Raw genomic sequence first — 19997 nt, 5'->3', positions numbered from 1 at the left:
TCGGCATCACACACACACACACACACACTCCAATAAAACAAGATTAGCATGGCAGTAATTGTGCCCGGTGCGATCACTTCTTCCTGGCAGTAACAGCCCGCAGCAGGGGCCCCCACTTGCTCCTGCTGTGGAGTTTGCCGGCGTGCCGGATGGGCGGCCCGTCACATTCCTCCGCCTCGGAGCTGATCTCCATCTTCTGTACGATGAGCTTCAGCAGGTTGTTTTGCTTCTCCATCGAGTCGCACATCTCCTTCAATCTAACACACACACACACACACACACACACTGCATCAAGTGCCATGACAGAGCGGAGATAAACACACTCAACCTGCTCCATTCAGCTCCTGTTCTGACTCGGTTTGAAAGAGAATGACGTGTGAAATCGAGTTTGTTTCTTGCCTTAAACAGCATTTTTGTTTTATATTTAAAATAAATAAATATGGTGTGGCGCTCAGGTGGCACAGCGGTCCAATACGCCAGCGCCCCACCACAGAGAATCAGCGGTGCCGGTGTCGCATTTAACGTTTACATCTGATGCCTTTAGGAGGCGCCTCTATTTAAAGCGATTTATGATTTGACATTCGAGGGTCGAGGGCCTTGCTCAGGAGCCCGACAGTCTGTGTGGCTTGAACCAACAGCATTCCGATTACATTACTAGGCCAGCACCTTAACCGCTGTGCACGAGTGAACCTCAAGTGGAGGAACACGTTCAACATCAACCAAACATCAACCAATCCCCAGCCGTGGTCCCAAACCGATCATCTGGATGGTTTGATGTTTACGGTGATTCCCGGGGTTTTCCCGACCGTCCGGTTCGTACCTGTACTTCTGTTTGGTGAGCTCCCACTCGATGGGCGTGGACTGGTGTGAGTTGGGGTTGAGACGAGCTCTGGCTTTCATCACCTTCTGTCTGCACGCCATCGATTTCTGACCACACAGAACACACACCAGCAGTCAGGCGCCGCCCGGCTCCACACACAGACAGTTTCGGTGGACGTGGGTGTGACCGTTACCTTTCTCGGGCAGCACTTGTTGGGATACTCCCGAACCGTCACCTGATCCACCCTCTTCATGAACCAGTAGGGTAAACGCTCCTCCAGATTGGTGTGGAGCTCGATCTGTGGAGCGAATGATTTACTGTACAGGTTATTCATCCCGGGCGGGGTCCGGCGGCACCCGGAAACACCGGACACGAGGGCTAACACGCACGGTTACACCTAGGGGTAAATATAGAGCAGCCACTCCACCTTCTGCACGTTTTGGGACACAGTGACACATGCCAACTGTTTCACAGACTGATTTAATGACAGGATCGAACCCAGATCTTCAGGTCCTGGCCGCACCCACGCTTGTTTAAATGGGTGGGGGAAGTTACAATTGGGGAAGTGGATATGACAAAAAATGCAAAAGATAGTAAATCGGTCATGTAAATGAACAGTTTGGGGAAGGCCTTGAAGGGTTCCATATTTACCTGCATGGCGATTTGCTTCAGGCAGGCGTTGTTCTGCACCTCCGCGATGTCGCCGACGGCCAATCCGATCTACAAGCGAGCACACGGCGTTCAGAACGGATGGACGGACGCTAACGTTTCTGATGTAGCGTGCGCGGCCGGCGGTCTCGTGGAGCTTACCAGCAGGTTCATGAGCAGGATGGGCACCAGCAGGACGAACCAGATGAAGATGCTGTATGTCAGGACGGGGAAGGCCAGCTTATTGGTCATGTAGGGCTTCAGGAAGGTGTCCTGGTAGTTGATCTCGCCCGCCATCATGACGAAGGTCTGCATCAGCGAGAGGAACATCCCACCGAAGTTCCTCTGCGGACGGGAACGGATACGTCTCAAACCACAACAACGTCTCATATTCGCACTGACTCCAATGACTAAACAATATATGACCGATAATATGTGGACACACAACCACGGAGCTTAATTCTCATCTGTTTGCTCAAACCCACCTGATCGATCATCAGAGCGTAGAAGGCCAAGGCGAAGGCCAGGATGAGATAAACGAATATCAGGATGATGCTCAGCAGAGTGCTGCAGATCTCACGGAACATCACCACATAGATCCCAAACCTCTCGAACCTGCACACAGCAAAACAGAAACACCCAAAACCTCAAACATGACTCCAAACAATTTCAAACAACGTAATATAATACTGTCCATGTGACTGACTGTAGTGCCGCCAACTTGGGTGACGTGGGCGAGGGTTGGGATAAGGGGCTTGATGTTTGGGTTAGGGTTGTGGTAAAGGGTTAGGGTTAGAGTTTAGGGTTAGGGTTGGGGTTAAGGGTTGGAGTAGAGTGGAGTAGTGGAGTAGAGTAATTGGCTTCAATAAAAGGGAGAAAATGCAGAAATAAAAGTGTTTGAACCCCTTATAAAAAAAACTATTTTTGAAGAGCAAAATAAACGTGTACCAGTGGGGTGTAGACGTACCTCTGTAGGTAGAGCAGCAGGTTGACCCAGGATGCCAGAGATGCCAACGCGCCCGCCGGCCAGTGCCACGATTCCTTCACGTTCAGCAGCAGAGGAACCACGAACAGCAGAGAGCAGACGGCCGACGCCCAGTCCATCAGATTAGACTTATCCCACAGGTACTTCAGTCTCTGCAGCACAGAAACCAAAACTTCAGGGTGTGTGGGGTGTAAATCAGTACACCAGTGTGAAAGCTCATAACCGTACCTGCTGCCCCATCTGCACCAGCTCCTTACCCACCGCGTACAGGTTCATGGTGAAGACCAGGAACATGCAGCTCGTGATGGCGTAACACTGCTGTGAACGGAGAACAGAGAAAACGATTCTCATTCCTACAGCAGGGAGATACAGTCAGTCCTGTTTTACTAACATCATTCTGAGAGGAACGAGAGAGTCTAGAATTAGGGTTGGAGTGGGTTGGGGTTAAGAGTTAGGAGTTACAGGTTTAGGGTTAAGGGTTAAAGTTAGGGTTTAGAGTTAGGATGTGTCGGGTTTGGGTTTAGGGTTGGTGTTTGGGTTAGGTGGTTAGTGTTGGATGTTAGGGTTGGGGTTAAGGTTTAGGGTGAGGGTTAAGAGGTTAGGGTGTGTTAGGGTTAAGGTTATACTGGGTTAGGGTTAGTGTGGGTTAAAGTCTAGGGTTGGGTTTGGGATTAAGGTTGGAGTTGGAATTAAGGTTTAGGGTTGGGTTCAGGGTTAAGGGTTAGGGTTGGAATTAAGGACTAGGGTTGGGTTTAGGGTTAGGGTTGGGGTTGGAATTAAGGTTTAGGGTTGGGTTCAGGAAATATTATTTATTCTGAAGTACCTTGTCCAGTGTGGTGGTCATCATGCTAGGGTTAGGGTTAGTGTGTTAGGGTTGGAGTTTAGGGTTAGTGTATTAGGGTGCTGGAGTACCTTGTCCAGTGTGGTGGTCATCATATTGATGGAGGTGACGTTCTGGTTCACGGTGAGATTGGGCCGCAGTTTGACGATCAGGTAGGTGAGAGGTAAAACCCCCAGTGTGTAGATGGTCATGTTCAGCAGGTGAGCTTTCACTCCGTACGCGTGCCTGCAGAGACCAAGTTTCTAATCTTAGATACTATACACAGTTATATATACTGTACCTGTATTATCTACCTTTAATATACTCAGAGTTCCTGAGTTCACAACACGTGAAAATGAACCAGTTCCACTTGGCAGCAAAACAGCCCAGAGTGAAACACTGCCACCACCGTACTTCACAGCAGGTACAGTGTTGTTGTTTTTCTCCTTCAGACTCACTTCTGGTCATTATGGTATAAGTATAAGTATGGATAAGATAAACTGAGAGGGGTTTTCCAAACTTGCAAATTAGGATGCAGAAAAAAATCTAGGGTTAAGGGCTTAAGTTTAAGTTAGATGTTGTGGTTAAGGGTTAGGGGTTTAGGATTAGGGTTAGGGGTTATGAGCTTAGGGTTATGGGTAAGGTATGGTTTTAGACTGAAGGGTTGGGGTTTAGGGTTAGGGCTGGGGTTAGGATAAAGGGGTTACGGCTAGGATTTAGTGATAGGGTTAGAGGTTTAGAGTTAAGGGTTGGGTTAGGGGTTTAGGGCTGGAGTTAGGATAAAGGGGTTAGGGTTAGGGGTTTAGGGTTACACCTAGGATTTAGGGTTAGATGTTTAGGGTTAGGGTTACAGTTAGGGTTTTAGAGTTAAGGGTTGGGGCTTAGGGTTAGGGCTGGGGTTAGGATAAAGGGGTTATGGCTAGGATTTAGGGTTAGAGGTTTAGAGTTAAGTGTTTAGAGTTAAGGGTTAGGGTTTAGGGTTAAGGGGTTTAGGGTTGGATTTAAGGTCCGATTAATCTGAGATGGATTGAAAGGTTCCCATCAAACCACAAACGATGTGCTGCTGGGATTCTACATCGCTAAAACGCCTCAGCACTTCAAAGTCGAATATTTTAATGATAATAAAATTTTAACATCAAATCAGAGTCGCGTCTAAAACCCTCAGATGTTCCTGACCATTTCATCTCCAGGTATTTCTTGCAGAGCGGATGGGTCAGCAGCTCCACGCGATTAAACTCCACCATGGCCTGAACAGAGAAGAAGCACTCGGTCACTTATTGGTCACTCACAGTAAACGCAGACATGATCAGGATCGCTGTGTGTGCTGTCACACTCACGTTCAGGGCGACCAGAGGTTTGTAGATGCCGTTCTTCTCTTTGTTCTCGCTCTTCTTGGCGTATTGAATGGGCTGCTGGAGCCACTGGAAGTTATACTCCAGCTGTAGTGGTCAGAGCAGAGAGTCAGAATTAAACCCCGGGTCAGAATTAAACCCCGGGTCAGAATAATCGGTTTATTTTATTATATACTGGTTATAAAAACATACGTAGTAGTCGCAGGAGTTCACGTCTTTATCTGATTCTTTGATGCACGTGTCCAGCAGATGCTAAAGAAGAAAATCGTACGTTTAGGTTCAGCAGGGACTGGGCTCTCAGAGTTCGAATCTCAGCTCTGCTACCGGTCGGCTGGATGCCCCCCTAGTGCCCGCAGCAGGCAAGATCGGCCGCTAGTCTACCGGGTGGGAAAAGAAGTGGAGGAACGTGGAGATCAGCGCGTGACTCTCCGTGCGCGAGACCGACCTCACGAACAAGAAGGGCTTGTGTCAAAGGGAGGGCGTGTCAGGAGAATATACCCTCCTCATACACCATCAGGGTCTCCAGCAGAGGAAGAGGAACTGGCTACGACTAAACTGGTAAATTGGTAAAAAATGAAGGTATTGGACCGGTTGATTGATTAGTGAATACTTTTATCAGAAGCGACTTACAGTATTGTGACATTATACAATCTCAGCAATTAAGGGGTTAAGGGCCTTGCTCAAGGGCCCAACAGTGGCAACCTGGCAGTGGTGGGGCTTGAACAAGCGACCTTTTGATTACTAGTCCAGTACCTTAACCACTAGGCCTCTATTGTCTTGAATTAAAGCATCCACTAAGTGGCAGAAAGTTCCCTGCGATGGATTGGCACCCTGTCCCCGGGGTGTCCCAGTGTTACCCGATAAAACCAAGCCCACTGAAACCCTGACCAGGATAAACTGATTTATTTACTGAAATATAAAATATTTTCTCACCTTGAAACATTCAGGCAGGAACTCGATCATGTCCATAACGATGCAGCGTTTAGCTGAGCGCACCTTAAACGTGGTGACGGCCTCCACACACCTACAGACACACAAGCACAAATCCCCACAGACACACTTCAAAGCCTTGTGAGAAGATTGTCGGGAGGCTGCTGATTACAGAGCCGACTCTTGTCTATGTTGGAGAGGGAGCCCGACACCCTCGACCCTCTCGACCGGGTTGGGCGTGGCATTAGCAGCAAAAGAGACTAAGCTCCGATTGGCTACGACTGAACTGGGTGAAAAAGGGGGGAAGCCAGTGAAGAACTAACATTACTAACAATACTGATATCATTAGGATATGTCTAACATAATCAGGGGTGCATTAGGGGCGAGGTGGATGTAAGGATGAGATGGGCGTGTCTGATGAGGTGCATGATGGGACTCTGACCTGTCGCTGTCGATGACGGCGATGGCGACCTCCTTCCTGTAGTTGTGCACGGCCTCGTGCAGGAACGACGCCTCGCTCCAGTTCAGCAGGATCTGAGCTCCTCTCAGCAGCAGCAGCTGGACGGCGGTGACGTGTCCGGCTCTCGCCGCCAAGTGCAGCGCCGTGTTCTTAAACACACATCCCAGAATGCACCACGGTGACGTCAACACAGTTTTAATCACGGCGTTTACAGAGCAGCGTGCGGGGCGTCCTGATGCTGCCGGCCCAAAAGTATGTGGACACCTGATCGTAAACTGGACGGACATCCTATCCTGAGTCATCTCCCCATCCCAAAAATAGGTACTAATAATTAAATAAAGAAATTTTACACATAAACACTTGTACATGAGCGCCCCCCTGTGGAGGCTTTACCGTACATCTCGTAAACCAGAGTGGGACCAGATTGCCACAAAAAAAAAATTTCTGCATTTTTTCCCTTTTCTCCTGATTTAGCGATTGCGTTTGAGGAGGGTAGATCCACCTGCTCCAGGCAAAAATGATATGCTTTTGACTTTGCAGCAACAGTTTAGGGAAGGCCCTTTCCTGTTCCAGCATGAGCGAGCTCTATAAAGACATGAAGAAGCTCCAGTGTCCTGCACAGAGCTCTGATCTCAGCCCCACTTAACAGCTCTGGGAAGAACCGGAACATCCACTGATCAATCAGAGTCCAGCCATATAAATGCTGTCATGTTTTGTACTTGTGAACGGGCACAAATTCCCACAGACACACTTCAAAGACAAGGAGGCCCCTTCTTTTTTGCCTGTGCTTCAATTGATTTAGTTGTGCCCGGTAGATGGCGCCCAGCCCACCGGTAGCAGAGCCGAGATTTGATGGGTCGCTTTAAAAACCCCTGCACTAACCCTGTCACTTCTTTTACTTCTGAGAAAGCTCTCCTCAAGATTCTGGACCACGCCTGTGGGAATCAGTGCTCGTTACGCCAGGCAGTGATGTTGCACCAGCAGGCCGGACTCGCCTTCGACGTTCTGTGGCTGAGGTTCCTCCACACCAAACCTCACTGACAGGGGTGTCCACATACTTTTGGCTATGACAGAAGATAAAACAGAAGGTACAGAAGGGATTGGAACCTACTCCCTCCGTGTCGGTTTTATCCAGAAGCTTGATGTCGGAGACGAGTAATCTCTCCATGGTCTGTGTGAATCCCTCAGCCGCGGCGTGATGCAAACACGACCAGCCTTTATAATCGCTGCACACACAAGCACACAGAAGCGTTAGGGTAAGGGATTCGAACCTGCAACCAGAAGGTTGTGAGTTTAAATCCTCAAACAAGTGGCGCAAGTGTAGAACACGTTAGCACACCAGTGCTGAGATCTTGAGCCCTTAAGCTTTGAATTTGAGTCTCAGCTGTGCTATCAGCCGGCCGGGCTCCTACACGGACACACGATTGGCTGTGAGCCTGTAGGGGGCGCTACTATGGCTAAACAGGGTTCCTCGTCGCTGGTGTGGTCGAGGCGCCAGCATGGAGGAAGCTGTCAGACCCTGTCCCTCGATCAAGGGGGCAAGGAGGAGGGGCTTTTTTCCTAACCTAGTCAAAGAGACCACTGTTCCATGTCATTTTAATAAGTGGAGTCAATCTAACCCTGTGTATATGGGCACAGAGAAGTCACCACCATTTATACATCCTGTCTCTACAGACTTATTGGAATACGTGTGAGGTGTATCAGAGGAGATCTGGAACCAGACCCTGGAGTTCCAGGAGCCTTTGGGGCCCCTACTCAAGATTCGTACCTGTGGAACAGAGCCCCTTTTCGAAGGAGAAGCTCAACCACTTTGACGTGGCCGCCACGCGATGCCAGGTGTAGCGGGGTCATGCCCTTCTCGTCGCCCTCGTTCAGCAGTCGGGTGTCCGTCATGGTCTCCAGGAGTCGGTGGCACGTGTTGATCCTGCCGTACCTGGAAAAGTGAGAGACATGGAGATCAAGATTCCAGAAGAATCTCAGCGCTGCTACCGGTCAGCTGGGCGCCCCCTAGTGCCTATAGCAGAAACAATCGGCTGCTAGTCTGCTGGGTGGAGAAAGACGGGACTAAAAAGTGGGCGTGGTCTTGGACGTTGTGTAAGGACCCTGGTTAGTAGCCCGAGGCACCTGTACAGAAGTGGAGGAACGTGGAGATCACGTATAAGAAGACGTGTCCGAGGGAGGGCGTGTCAGGAGAATATTCCCTCCTCGTACAGCATCAGGGTCTCCAGCAGAGAAAGTGGAACTACAATAATTTGGGAGATGGGCAGGGTGGATATGGTTGCAGAATTATGCCCTTCTGCCTTGCCATTCCTGTCATGTGAGTTCTGGCTCATTTAATATAAATAAGTGTTGTTGTTTTTTTGGAACAGTAATTCCTGACTAACATCCAGACGTTCACTAATCTGGAGGGAGATTTGGGAAACACTCTGGTAAATCTGGCAGCTTTCAGGTGTCCACATATTTTTGCGCTTATATAATTTCAGCGCTACACATGGTAAACGATCGTGGGTTCACTCACTCGGCTGCGAAGTGCAGCGCTGATTTCTTCTGTTTGGACTTCTGGTCGAGCGAGACCTCCAGGCCCAGCATGTTCTTCACTGACTCTGGAATCCCCAGCCTGCAGGCGTAGTGCAGAGGGGTACAACCCTCCGAATCTTCATCGTTCAGGAGGTCTCTCACTCGCTCGTGCTGTGGACAGAAGCAATAAAATATGTTTATTATATATTTATTAAAAGACTGAGGAGGAATTCATTCCACTAAAGAGGTGCAAGTTAAACAAAGCTTTGATGCTTGTCTTCCTTGAGTCCTTGAGTTTATCGTAGCCAATCAGCCTCCTGTTGCTGGAGACCCCGATGGTGTACGAGGAGGGTATATTCTCCTGACACGCCCTCCCTCCGACACATGTGCACTCCACCAACCCCTTCTTATCCCCTCGTACTTCGGTGGATCGGCGTGTGAGGTCGGTCTTGCACACGGAGAGTCATGCGCTGATCTCCACGTTCCTCCACTTCTGTACAGGCGCATCAGGCTACTAACCAGGGTCCTTACACAGCGTCCACTTTATTTTTTTAGTCTGGTCTTTTCCCTCCCAGCAGACTAGTGTATGATTTTCTCTGCTCAGGCACTAGGGGGCGCCCAGCCGACTGGTAGCAGAGCTGAGATTCAAACACCTAAGCGCCTACAGAATGAGGTTTAACAAGAGCCTTCAGGTGGGTGGAGCTGGTCACTTTTGGCTTCAATGGTTAAGAACCGATGCTTTAGAGGAGAAACCCTCAAAGAAACCACTACACTGTTCTGAGGTGAGTCGGTCACCGTGTCAGTGCTTTGGTTCAGCACTAGATGGAAGTAAAACCTCACCATGTGGAAACCATGCTCATCATCACGGCTCGGACTGACCAAACGTCTGAAAATCTGAGCAGCTTCACCGGTTCTGACCAGTTCTGAAGCTAAAACATCAATAAAGACCCTAATAAGAGTGACGGAGCTTTACAGAAAGCATGAACGACCTGCAGAACTTCAGCTGGAAGGTTCCTTAGACCCCGAGGCTGCAGGATGGTGAGGTGCAGGAAGTTACAGCCGGATTTATCCTTCACCATCAGATCAGCACCTGAAACCAGAAATCACAACCAGATAAAGATCCTCCAGGTTCCACCACATGAGGAACCGTCAGTAAAAAAGCCCGGAGTTACCGCGGGACAGGAGCAGGTTCACGGTCTTCCACGCACCACAGCTGGTAGCCAGCAGCAGCGGCGAGTGGCCTTTACAGTCGGTGAAGTTGACGTCCGCACCCTGAAAGCACAACAAGGAGGTGCAAAGCATGCTGGGAAAAAAAATCTGCCTTACTTATAATAAACAGAAAAACTGGAGCAGCGAGGTTAATCAAATTTAAAAAATGTAAATTAAATAAAATCTGCAGACTAGCACCCGCTCTCTTCTCCGAGTGTGTAGTTCAGGGTTTTGCAAACTTCTTTTCAAGCCACGCACATTTTGTCCATGATTTTGCATCTGTTCCCACTGTGTTTTACAAGATGTAACATAAAGCCTCCAGAAGGATGTTCGTGTACAAGTTTCTATCATTATTATTATTTCTCTCATCCTTTGCAATCTCTGCAATCCTTTTTTTCGGCTCGTGACCCACCTAAGGGTCACAACCCAGGGTCTGAAAGTTGTTGGTCCTGGGGTCGAGTCTCAGAGCTTGAGAGCTAGCGCAATAAGACTGCTCTGCGTACATAGCATTTTTTATGTTTACAACAGTGGCAACCTGGCAGTAGTGGGGCTTAAACCAGCGACCTTTTGATTACTGGTTCAGTACCTTAACCGCTAGGCTACAACAGCCTGTAATATTATAGATAGATAGAATGCCTTTATTTGTCATATATACAGCTTATACAGAGCGCAGGATCAGATATTGTATGGCACCCTTGGATCTGAGAGGGTTAAGGGCCCTGCTCAAGGGCCCACCAGTGGCTGCATAGAAGAGCTGGGATTCAAACTCTCAACCTCTCAGTTGATAGCCCAAAGCCCCACCTACTAGGCTCCCACTGTCCCAATATTCTCTGTAATTATACGTAGTGCTCTGTTTTATGTTGTAATATAATAATCCTATAAAAATCCTATATGTTACAGGTTATAGATGCGCTACACAGTGGAGTTCGGTTACCTGTGAGATCAGGAACTCCGCCAGCTCACAGTGATCGAAAATCGTCGCCCTGCAAACATCAACAAGACAACAAGCGTCAATAGATGGTTAAAACCTTCGGCTAGATGAAACCGTTCATGCAGAGTTCTGTCTCAATACTTATGGAGCGGCGTCTGGTTGGCTCCGTCGGTGATGTTGACGATGTCTAGCACTCTGTCGTACGCCCTCAGCATGATCTTCACCGCCGGCGTGGCGCCCTGGGTGCAGGCGAAATGCAGCGCCGTGGATTTATCACACTGAGGGACGGAAGAAAAAAAACAACGACGATGATGATAAATTCCATCAGAACGTTTATTATTTACTAGCATTGATGCTAGATTTGATAATAATAAATATTAATGATTTTTTGAGGTTTAAACCTGGTGCTGGTCGATTTTGGCTCCACAGGCGATACACAGCTGGATGACGTCGAGGTTCCCTCCGTGTACAGCCAGATGTAGAGGACTGCAGCTGGACTTGTCCAGGTAGTTGATGTGCCTCTCGGGGGGAACGCCGATCTCCTCCCCTGTTCCAAAATCACAGACTCAGTGGGGAGGTTCTGATCTTATAAACCATTATAATGAGGATCATTGAAGATCATCTGAGACCTTTTCGGAGGAGCACCTCCATGGACCTCTTGGCTCCAGCGAAGGCGGCGGAGTGGATGGGGAAGTGACCCAGCTTGTTCTGCTGACACAGTTTGGCGCCGTTCCTGAGCTGGAAAGAAGGTGATGGGTTCAGAGCCCGCTCGAATACGCCAGTTTACCAGAGGTTAACCTAATCTGAGAGGTCGTGTTTACCAGTATGCACAGCGCTTCATGGTTGTCCCCTAAAGCTGCCAGATTTACCGGAGTGTTTCCCAAATCTCCCTCCAGATTAGCGACCGTCTGACTGTTTGAGAGGAGCTCCTGTGCCAAAAAAAAACAAACGCTGAATGTTTTATTTATATAAAACGAACCAGAGCTCACATACCAAGAATGGCAAGGCAGAAGGGCATAATTCTGCAACCATATCCACCCTGCCCATCTCCCAGTGTATCGTAGCCAGTTTCTCTTTCTCTGCTGGAGACCCTGATGGTGTATAAGGAGGTATATTCTCCCGACACACCCTCCCTCCCTTGTTATTGGTTTGCGTTACCTCGACGATGTGGTTGTACTTGAGTTTGACGGCGAGGTGCAGGGGCGAGAACGAGGATTTATTCAGGACGTTGGGATTCGCCCCGAGATCGAGGAGAGCCGAGCAGCTTCCACACTGATCCTGCTGAACGGCCCAGTGAAGAGCCGTGTTCCCATCATCGTCCACCACGTCCAGCTCTACACACACAGCACAACAGGGGTGGTCAGGGTCACAGTGGCTCTGGCATCAGAAACAGTAGAACATTTAATTCAGTCATTTACTCACTCACTCATAAAAACATTTAACTTCATATTTACAAAGTTTAAAGTAAAAATAAATGATTGAAATACATTTATAATATTTGTGAATCGTACCGTGTGCGCCGGCGATCTGCATGATGAGTCTGATGATGCGGATGTGACCTTTCGAGGCGGCGTAGTGAAGCGGGGTGGCACCACCATCGTCTGTCACCTTCAGACTGTCTGAGTGGCACTTCAGAGCCGCCGCGTCACCATCCAGTGCCCACTGCAACAACAACCAAACCACCAAACATCCAGCTTACACGTGCAGGCCCAACACCAGCACAACAAAATGAGATTATACTGGTTTTAATGGAATTTAATGAGACCTCAAAGATGTTAGTGGACATGTAGTGGTTTCTGTCCACGTCCATCAGGATCAGGAGCTCGGGAAAGCACTACGACTCGAACCTGGACACACACACACACACACACACACACACATCACACACACATCACACACACTGTATGGAACTATTACACACAGACCACTCACTCACTTTCTTAACCGCTTATCCAGTCAGGGTCACGGGGGGTGCTGGAGCCTATCTGTGGGCGTAAGGCACACAGTAACACCCTGGACCGGGCGCCAGTCCATCGCAGGGCACACACACACACACACACACATACACACCTATAGGGCAATTCAGTGTCTCCAATTAACCTGACTGCATGTTTTTGGACTGTGGGAGGAAACCCACGCAGACACGGGGAGAACATGCAAACTCCACACAGAGAGGACCCGGACCTCCCCGCCTGGGGATCGAACCCAGGACCTTCTTGCTGTGAGGCGACAGTGCTACCCACCGGGCCACCGACACACAGACCAGTGCACCTTTAAATGCATTGTTTAAAAAAATATTCAATAATAAACTTCCCGAGCACAGTTAGTGTTTGTGCTTTGCTAAATTTCTATATAAAATAAATTGTGTTTTGCATCAGTTTTTATTCTGTTTATCTTTACATGCCATATTTGTACACTCATAATTAAAAAATATATTTGTAAATAAATAAATTCTTTGTTTTTATTTTTTCTCTACTCTACTATGTAGTTAAAAAATGACGTTTATTACACACATTATATTTTCATTTTTTTTCTTTAGTACTAATGTTGTGACCTGTATGTGATAAATCATCTATATTATATATCTTAACATATTATTTTTATTATAAATATAGCAAAATATTCAGAAAGTACATTTTAAAAGTTTAAAGGTATAAATATCATCAGAGAGGAATCACATTAGCATGAGGTAAAAGTATAAAATAATACAGTTCTTACCTTTAACTGAAGAGTCGGTTCTGATAAGTTCTGTTCAGATCTGTTGAGTTCTGTTGAGTTCTGTTGCTTTGCTTCTGGTTTTGGGTGAATCAGGTTTTTATAGTGAGAGTAAAACACACCCTGAATATCAGATTACCCTCCGAGCCTCAGACCCCATCCATCAGGAGCTCTAATGGGACTCGTAGACAAACAGTGAGGAGCAGAAAACGCGGCGGTCCGAAACTGGAGCCTGGTCTCTCGCCGCGGCTGCTGTCCCGTTACGAGGTTTTATGGGTAAAATAATGTGATTCTTAAACCCTCTGATTGTCTTTAATTTCATTTCATTTGTTTCAGCCTGGTTCTTTCCTCCGCGCTGATTGAATAAGTGAAGCGCCGCGTCTGAGACGCGAAGATAATTCACGTGGGTTTAATTTCATCCCGACCGCATTCGCTCATCACTGAGGCTCGTTAGCCGGAGAAAATGACTTCCTGTCAAAGAAAAAAATCAGCTCCATCATTATATGTGCATTAATTGCGTCCTGAGTGGACACGAGTGGACAGGACTGTAGATTCAACCTGTGGCACACATAATGAATAAGAGTGTGCCCCAAGGTTCTAGTGTGGGTCCTATTTTATTTTCTATTTATATCAGTAATCATTAAGATTTAAAAGCTTTGCTATACAGTGATCTGTCACCAGCACGTATCAGCTCGGGTTCATTAAATTAGAACCTTATATTTGACTCTGTGGTGCTAATTTTCATATTTTAATATCAAACACCTTTATCAAATCATTATCATCACTGACAACAAACACCAAACTGGTTCTTTTATGGCTGTGAGGAAAATATCAGGACAACCCTGACATTCCTACCCAGAATCTTAATTACTATATTATAAATCCATTAGTATGAGGCTCCATTAGTGGCAAAAAATATCGACTTTTTGGTTCTTTGGTGTAATTATTTTGTAATTGTAGACTTTATCGCTCCTCTTTTGTCTCTGTGGTCCTTGCTATTGCTTGAATGTGTCTCTGGTTTGTGTATCTCTGATATTTAGTTTTATTTTGTCTGCTATCAGATAGCAGATGATAAACGTCATTGATTAGTCGCAGTTTTATGGATAAGCCTCAGAAGGAGCATCTCACTGAGCCGATCACCGATCACTGGTGATGTTTGTAGTGTGAGCTGAATATCTGAATGTATACTGTGATTATGGCCTTGTTAAATTGACGTACTTTTGAGTACAGTTGGTGGTTTGCAACACAACCTGTGATATTAAATCTCATATCGATGCAGAACATCCTACAGATCTCAGACTGAGAAATCTGATATGTTAGGGCATCCTGAAACCATCTCTGATTTGGTCCTGATCCAGGTTCTGGTTTCTCGGATTTGTGTGTGTGTGTGTGTGTGTGTGTGTGTGTGTGTGTGTGTGTGTGTGTGTGATCAGGAATGGGAAATCACAAAACAAAAGTCTTGTTAGTGAAAGCTGCCCGGTCTTTCTGATGTTTCTCATGCCGTTAATGGGTCCATCGAGGGAGCACTAACTTCCTCCAGCCTCGTTACTGGGCTGGAACACACACACACACACAACCAGAATATTATATAACACCAAAACAGCATACTCACTCTTTATTTACTGCATATCATCCCATTGTACGTATAACGTATATAACGTACTGCCTCAGTATATACTACATACTGCATATCAGCCCACTATATGATGTATACTACATACATCAGTATATACTACATACTTCCTCAGTGTATAATGTTATTACTGCATACTTAATCAGTATATACTACATACTGCACCATTATTTACTGCATACTGTTATACTCCAAATGATCACAGCTTATAGTGCATAAAACCCCACAGTCCCAACCGCACATCAGCCTATTTTGTACTGCACACTGCATTAATATATACACCAACTGGACATTGGTGCAATGAGAGAGGGTCAAACGATCTGACGAATCCTGTTTTCACCAAGATCATGTGAAAAAGATGCACCAGGACGGACTGGATGAAGATCCAGCTCCCAACACACAGAAGTTGGTACCAGATACCACATGAACCCTTCAGGTGTCTTGTGGAGTACAAACTACCCTACAATACAACACACGGTTCTACACACTGGTGTTGGGTGGGTTTAGTATGTGAGTAGTGTATAATCCTCAATTTCCTTCGGGATTAATAAAGTATCTATCTATCTATCTATCTATCTATCTATCTATCTATCTATCTATAAGTGATCTCGATTTAACCCCAATAATGCCTGGTTAGGAAACGTGATCAGTGTAAGACCTGGAAAATGGAAAAATGGTGCCATCTCTCCCTCATGTGGCCACCACAGATACAGCACTGAACTCTAAACGTCCAACAGTACATGGAGCTCCTTCATCAGTGCGTTTATGATCTATGATGTCCTGGGTATCCTGTCCTGGATTTACAGCAGGTACTTCAAGACCTGGGTTCAATATAACCCTGGTTTCCTCTTACCTTCTGAGGAAAACATGCCAGTAGGTGTAATGTGTAAGTAATGTGTGAGTCATAGCCTGCAATGGATTGGCACCCTGTCCAGGAACTCCATTAGCCTGCCGTGCATTGGTCCTTTGGGGGGGATTAAAACAACAGTAATGCTGTTAGATTCAATGGACACAAATTCCCACAGACACTAGACAATAGTGTAGAAAGCCTTTGCAGAAAAGTAGAGGCTGTTGTAGGTTTTGGGAAAGGACGTGTCCACATGTGTGGGTACTGTAAATAATCTGGCATAAGGGTGCAGCTGGTAGAGTTGGTTCAGCAGAACAACAAGGGTCCTGGGAGGCTCAGTTTGATCCTTATTACTGTCTGGCATGTTTACCTTAAAGATTAGGGTTTTTTCTGGCCTGCTCACCACCCATCACCTAAAACATGCAGAAGGTGGATTGTGAATAAGTAAATGACCGAGTGTGAATGCCCTGTCCAGTATTTTGGGGCTCAGGCACAGTGACCAGAACGGAGCTCGTACTAAAGATGAATGAGAAGCGTTTGCTGAAGACTGGATGTTCTGGGCTAAAAATCTGCTTTTTTATGAAGGTTTATTGATGGAATTTAAAAGTCGGAGTGCTGAATCGTGCCGAGTTTAATATTTCTAACAGCTCAATTATTTCTCCTCGGTGTAAATGAGAACTTTGCTTAAAAAATGATTCTTCATACATTAGCCCGGAGCAAACCTGTTCACTGAGCTCATTTTCTCATCAGGGTGTCCATCACTGACAGGTCATTCGTACTCGGTGTGTCTTCAGAGGCAGTTTAGGACAGATCCCAGGTGTTACCGTTGAGAAATGATCGTCCAAACATCAGACCAGAAGATCAGACCATTAGATTTTTATAGCAGCATTTGATTCTAACATCAAAAATAAATCACAGCTCTGAAGTTTCATTAATGTTCATTGTGTGCTGTAATGAATTCATTATTACGTAATGATCACTATTTACATCAGCACGTCTGTGTGGTTCCTCACATCCTTTGCACCAGTGATCCAGATGATCCTCACTATCGTCCCCCCATACCCCCCCTCCAGGCACACCCAGAGTTCATCTTACTGTGTTCAGTCTACATTCATATAAACGCATCTCTTTCACTCTGTGAAGAGGCCAGAGCAGCTTGTTTGTTTACAGTGTTTGTAGCAGCCCAGCAGAGGCAACTTTGCAGTGACAGGGCTTGAACCAGCGACCTTCGGTTTATGACATATACTAGTGACATATTGTTAAAAATAATAATAATAATATTAACAATAATAATAATAATAACAATAATAATGATAATAATAATGATGATAATAATGATTATAATAATAATAATAATATAACAATAATAATAGTAATAGCAATAATAATAACAATAATAATATTAATAATAATAATAACCATTATAACAACAACAATAATAATAATAATAATAATAATAATAATAATAATAATAAAGAAACAAACATGTAAATGTGAAGTTCTAATATTTAAAAGAAAAGATTCATTTGAGCTGATGAGTCGATTTATTGATCGGTTCGACTAAATAGGTTGTTCAAATAGAACCGACTCACGTGACGATTTCTGAGCGAAGCATCTCTCCCTCACACACACACACACATACACACATACACACACACTCTCTCTCTCTCTCTCTCTCTCTCTCTCTCTCTCTCTCTCTCTCTCTCTGAGCTTTACTCTGAATCCGGTGGCATGTCCTTGATGGGCTGCATTAACGTTCTCCTGAAATCCACGATGAAGGAAATAAATCAGTGATTGTATTTCTTCTGTATCAGTAAGCACGTGTTTCAGGGTTCTGGAGGTGAAGATGCTCTCCAAACATCCTCCCCTGAAACCTTCTTCTGCTTCTCCAACATCTCTACTGTAGTTCTTCATTCTTCTGGACTGAAGGAACAAACAAAGTGCTTAAACACATCAGACCAGGTGAGATTTTACTGTAAACCTCCTGAATGTGGTGGTTTGGGTTTGTGATGGATCGTCGATAGTTTGGAGGATATTTGATTGCATCTCATAAATCAGGACGTCAGGAGTTCATGAACTAACTGAGATTCAACGAGAAGCTTCATGTTTAACATTTTAAAGTGAAGTTTTATTTCTATTAAAAACTTTCAGATTTTATAAACTTGATAAAAGCGGAATTATTTTTACTGCTGTTGGTGATTTATTTATTGATTTAATTTATTTATTTAAATTTAGCATATTCAGCACCTGAACGTAAAATAGCATGTATTTGTTTCTGACTGGTTAAAACTGCAGGTCAAATTGTATAAACTTACATTTTATATTTACATTTCAATTTAAATTATTTTACTTTTTAGATTTATTTATTTATTTATCTATTTTTAAGGTTATTTTATGTTCAGTATTTGAGCAGCTGAGTTAATAAATGTGCCTCATAAACCTTTTGTCATTTAATTTCTTTATTTTTACTTTAAAAACATTAATGTCAGATATAAAATAAAGTTTTTATAAACAAACGTTTATAATAAAAAATAAACATAAATTTGATTAAAAATTTATTAAAATCCTGTATAAATGAAACGAACCGCAACAGACCTCACAGAGCAATAAACTTTATCAGTCACTGATTTTTACTCTCCGTTTCATCCTGGTCAGGGTGACGGTGGGTCCAGTGTTGCCACTTTTGGGCCCCTGAGTAAGGCCCCTAACCCTCATAAATGCTTCTAAAAACCTCTAGTGTAAATGTACACACACACACACACACACACACACACGTAACTCCCTCTGCGTGGTTGTGAGAGGTGGGAGGAAACTGAAGTACCTGGGGGTAAAAACATGTGACCAGAGGTGAGGAATCAAACCCAGGTTCTCGGGACCCACGCTGCCTTGTGGCCACTCTGTGGTTTCCATCGTTACTGTACATCCTGTTACTAAACCAGGGGGGTTAATATAGAGCCACAGTGCTCTCGCACTTATAACAGTCTCCGCTCTTGTAAAAGAGCTTTCCACAAGATTTTGGGAATGTCTGGAAATTTGTGCTGGTTTGATAAAAATAGTAAGTGCTGATGCAGTTTAAAGGGGCATTTGTACCCTGTTGGGGGATGTTTATACCCTGTTGAGGGACGTTTGTAACATGTTGAGGGATGTTGGTACCCTGTCAGGGGGCGTTTGTAGCCTGTTGGAGGACATTTGTGCCCTGTCAGGGGATGTTTGTCCCTGATAGGGGGCGCTTTAATCCTGTTGGAGGACGTTTTGATCCTGTTGGGGGGCGTTTGTACCCTGTTGGAGGACGTTTTGATCCTGTTGGGGGGCGTTTGTACCCTGTTGGAGGACGTTTTGATCCAGTGTGTACCTGCGGCTGCTGTTCTCCTGTGCAGGTTAATAGCGCGGCGCTGAGATATAACCTTGCAGGGATAAAGAGTAAAGCTCCTGACGTATTAGATGTGGCAGGGTATTAGCGGGGCACAGAGGGCACGGGGGCCGGGCGCCGCTCCTCTCTGCATGCTGGGCTCCTGTCGGATGTCCTGAGCCGTTTCCTCTCAGGTTGGGAGTTTTAAATAGTCCGGCTGGTACAAAGTCTTTTAAGGAGGAGCAGGAAATAGCGGCGCTGCTAATGAGTCCTGCAGGGATTTGTGATGGAGACGTTCTTAAATAATCGCATTAGCTGCTTCTTCTTTCCCCTGGTGCAGCAGCGCAGTGAGCAGCTCTCGTCCTCTCAGGCTTCCTGTTCGCTCATTAAACACTGTACGGCCAAAAGTATTGGGACGCCTGAGCGCGAGCTGGTCGGACGTCCTGTTCCAAAAACAAACCCTGTTATAAATAGAGCGACCTCGGTGTGATCTGTTCAGCCAGAACAACAGACGCTCTACTGAGAAGCTTCTCACGAGAATTTGGAGTGTGTCTGTGGGAATTTGTGCACGTTTGGTCAAAAGATTGATTAGTATTGATGATCACTTTTTTACTTTTGCTGGAAAGGGGCTTCCCCAAACTGTTACCGAGTCGTACCCTTTTGAGGGGCGTTTGGACCCTGTGGGGGGGATGTTTGTACCCTTTCGAGGGGCGTTTTGACCCAGTGGGGAGACATTTGTACCCTGTCGGGGGACGTTTGTACCCTTTCGAGGGGCGTTTTG

At 45.8% G+C, this 19997-nt stretch overlaps 1 protein-coding gene across 1 annotated transcript; it reads right to left on the bottom strand.

Moving 5' to 3' along the window:
- Positions 1–18: 18 nt before the first annotated feature.
- Positions 19–12482, bottom strand: trpa1a (transient receptor potential cation channel, subfamily A, member 1a). The gene is made up of 27 exons (XM_062987217.1): positions 12438–12482; positions 12184–12334; positions 11831–12006; positions 11494–11601; positions 11302–11410; positions 11074–11219; positions 10814–10950; positions 10676–10724; positions 9705–9804; positions 9522–9622; positions 8534–8703; positions 7784–7948; positions 7127–7241; positions 5998–6164; positions 5559–5649; positions 4818–4877; positions 4611–4712; positions 4450–4520; positions 3366–3519; positions 2682–2771; positions 2436–2605; positions 1954–2083; positions 1631–1813; positions 1472–1540; positions 1014–1118; positions 821–927; positions 19–257 (listed from the first exon to the last, which is right to left on the bottom strand). The coding sequence occupies exons 1-27, from the start codon at positions 12480–12482 to the stop codon at positions 74–76; spliced, it is 3255 nt and encodes a 1084-aa protein (XP_062843287.1). The 3' UTR covers positions 19–73.
- Positions 12483–19997: the final 7515 nt, after the last annotated feature.

Source organism: Trichomycterus rosablanca, chromosome 25 (genome assembly GCF_030014385.1).
Source record: "Trichomycterus rosablanca isolate fTriRos1 chromosome 25, fTriRos1.hap1, whole genome shotgun sequence".
Classification (NCBI taxonomy): Eukaryota; Metazoa; Chordata; class Actinopteri; order Siluriformes; family Trichomycteridae; genus Trichomycterus; species Trichomycterus rosablanca.
Note: the sequence above shows the minus strand (reverse complement) of the source record. Positions and strands in the feature narration are given on the sequence as shown.

Excerpts from the sequence above, each read along its gene's own strand:
- trpa1a (XM_062987217.1), bottom strand. The coding sequence starts at position 12,482 with ATGGACGTGGACAGAAACCACTACATGTCCACTAACATCTTTGAG. Across the intron at positions 4,713-4,817 it reads TGAACTCCTGCGACTACTAC|CTGGAGTATAACTTCCAGTG; the intron begins GTATGTTTTTAT and ends TGACCACTACAG. Across the intron at positions 2,606-2,681 it reads TGGTGCAGATGGGGCAGCAG|AGACTGAAGTACCTGTGGGA; the intron begins GTACGGTTATGA and ends TCTGTGCTGCAG.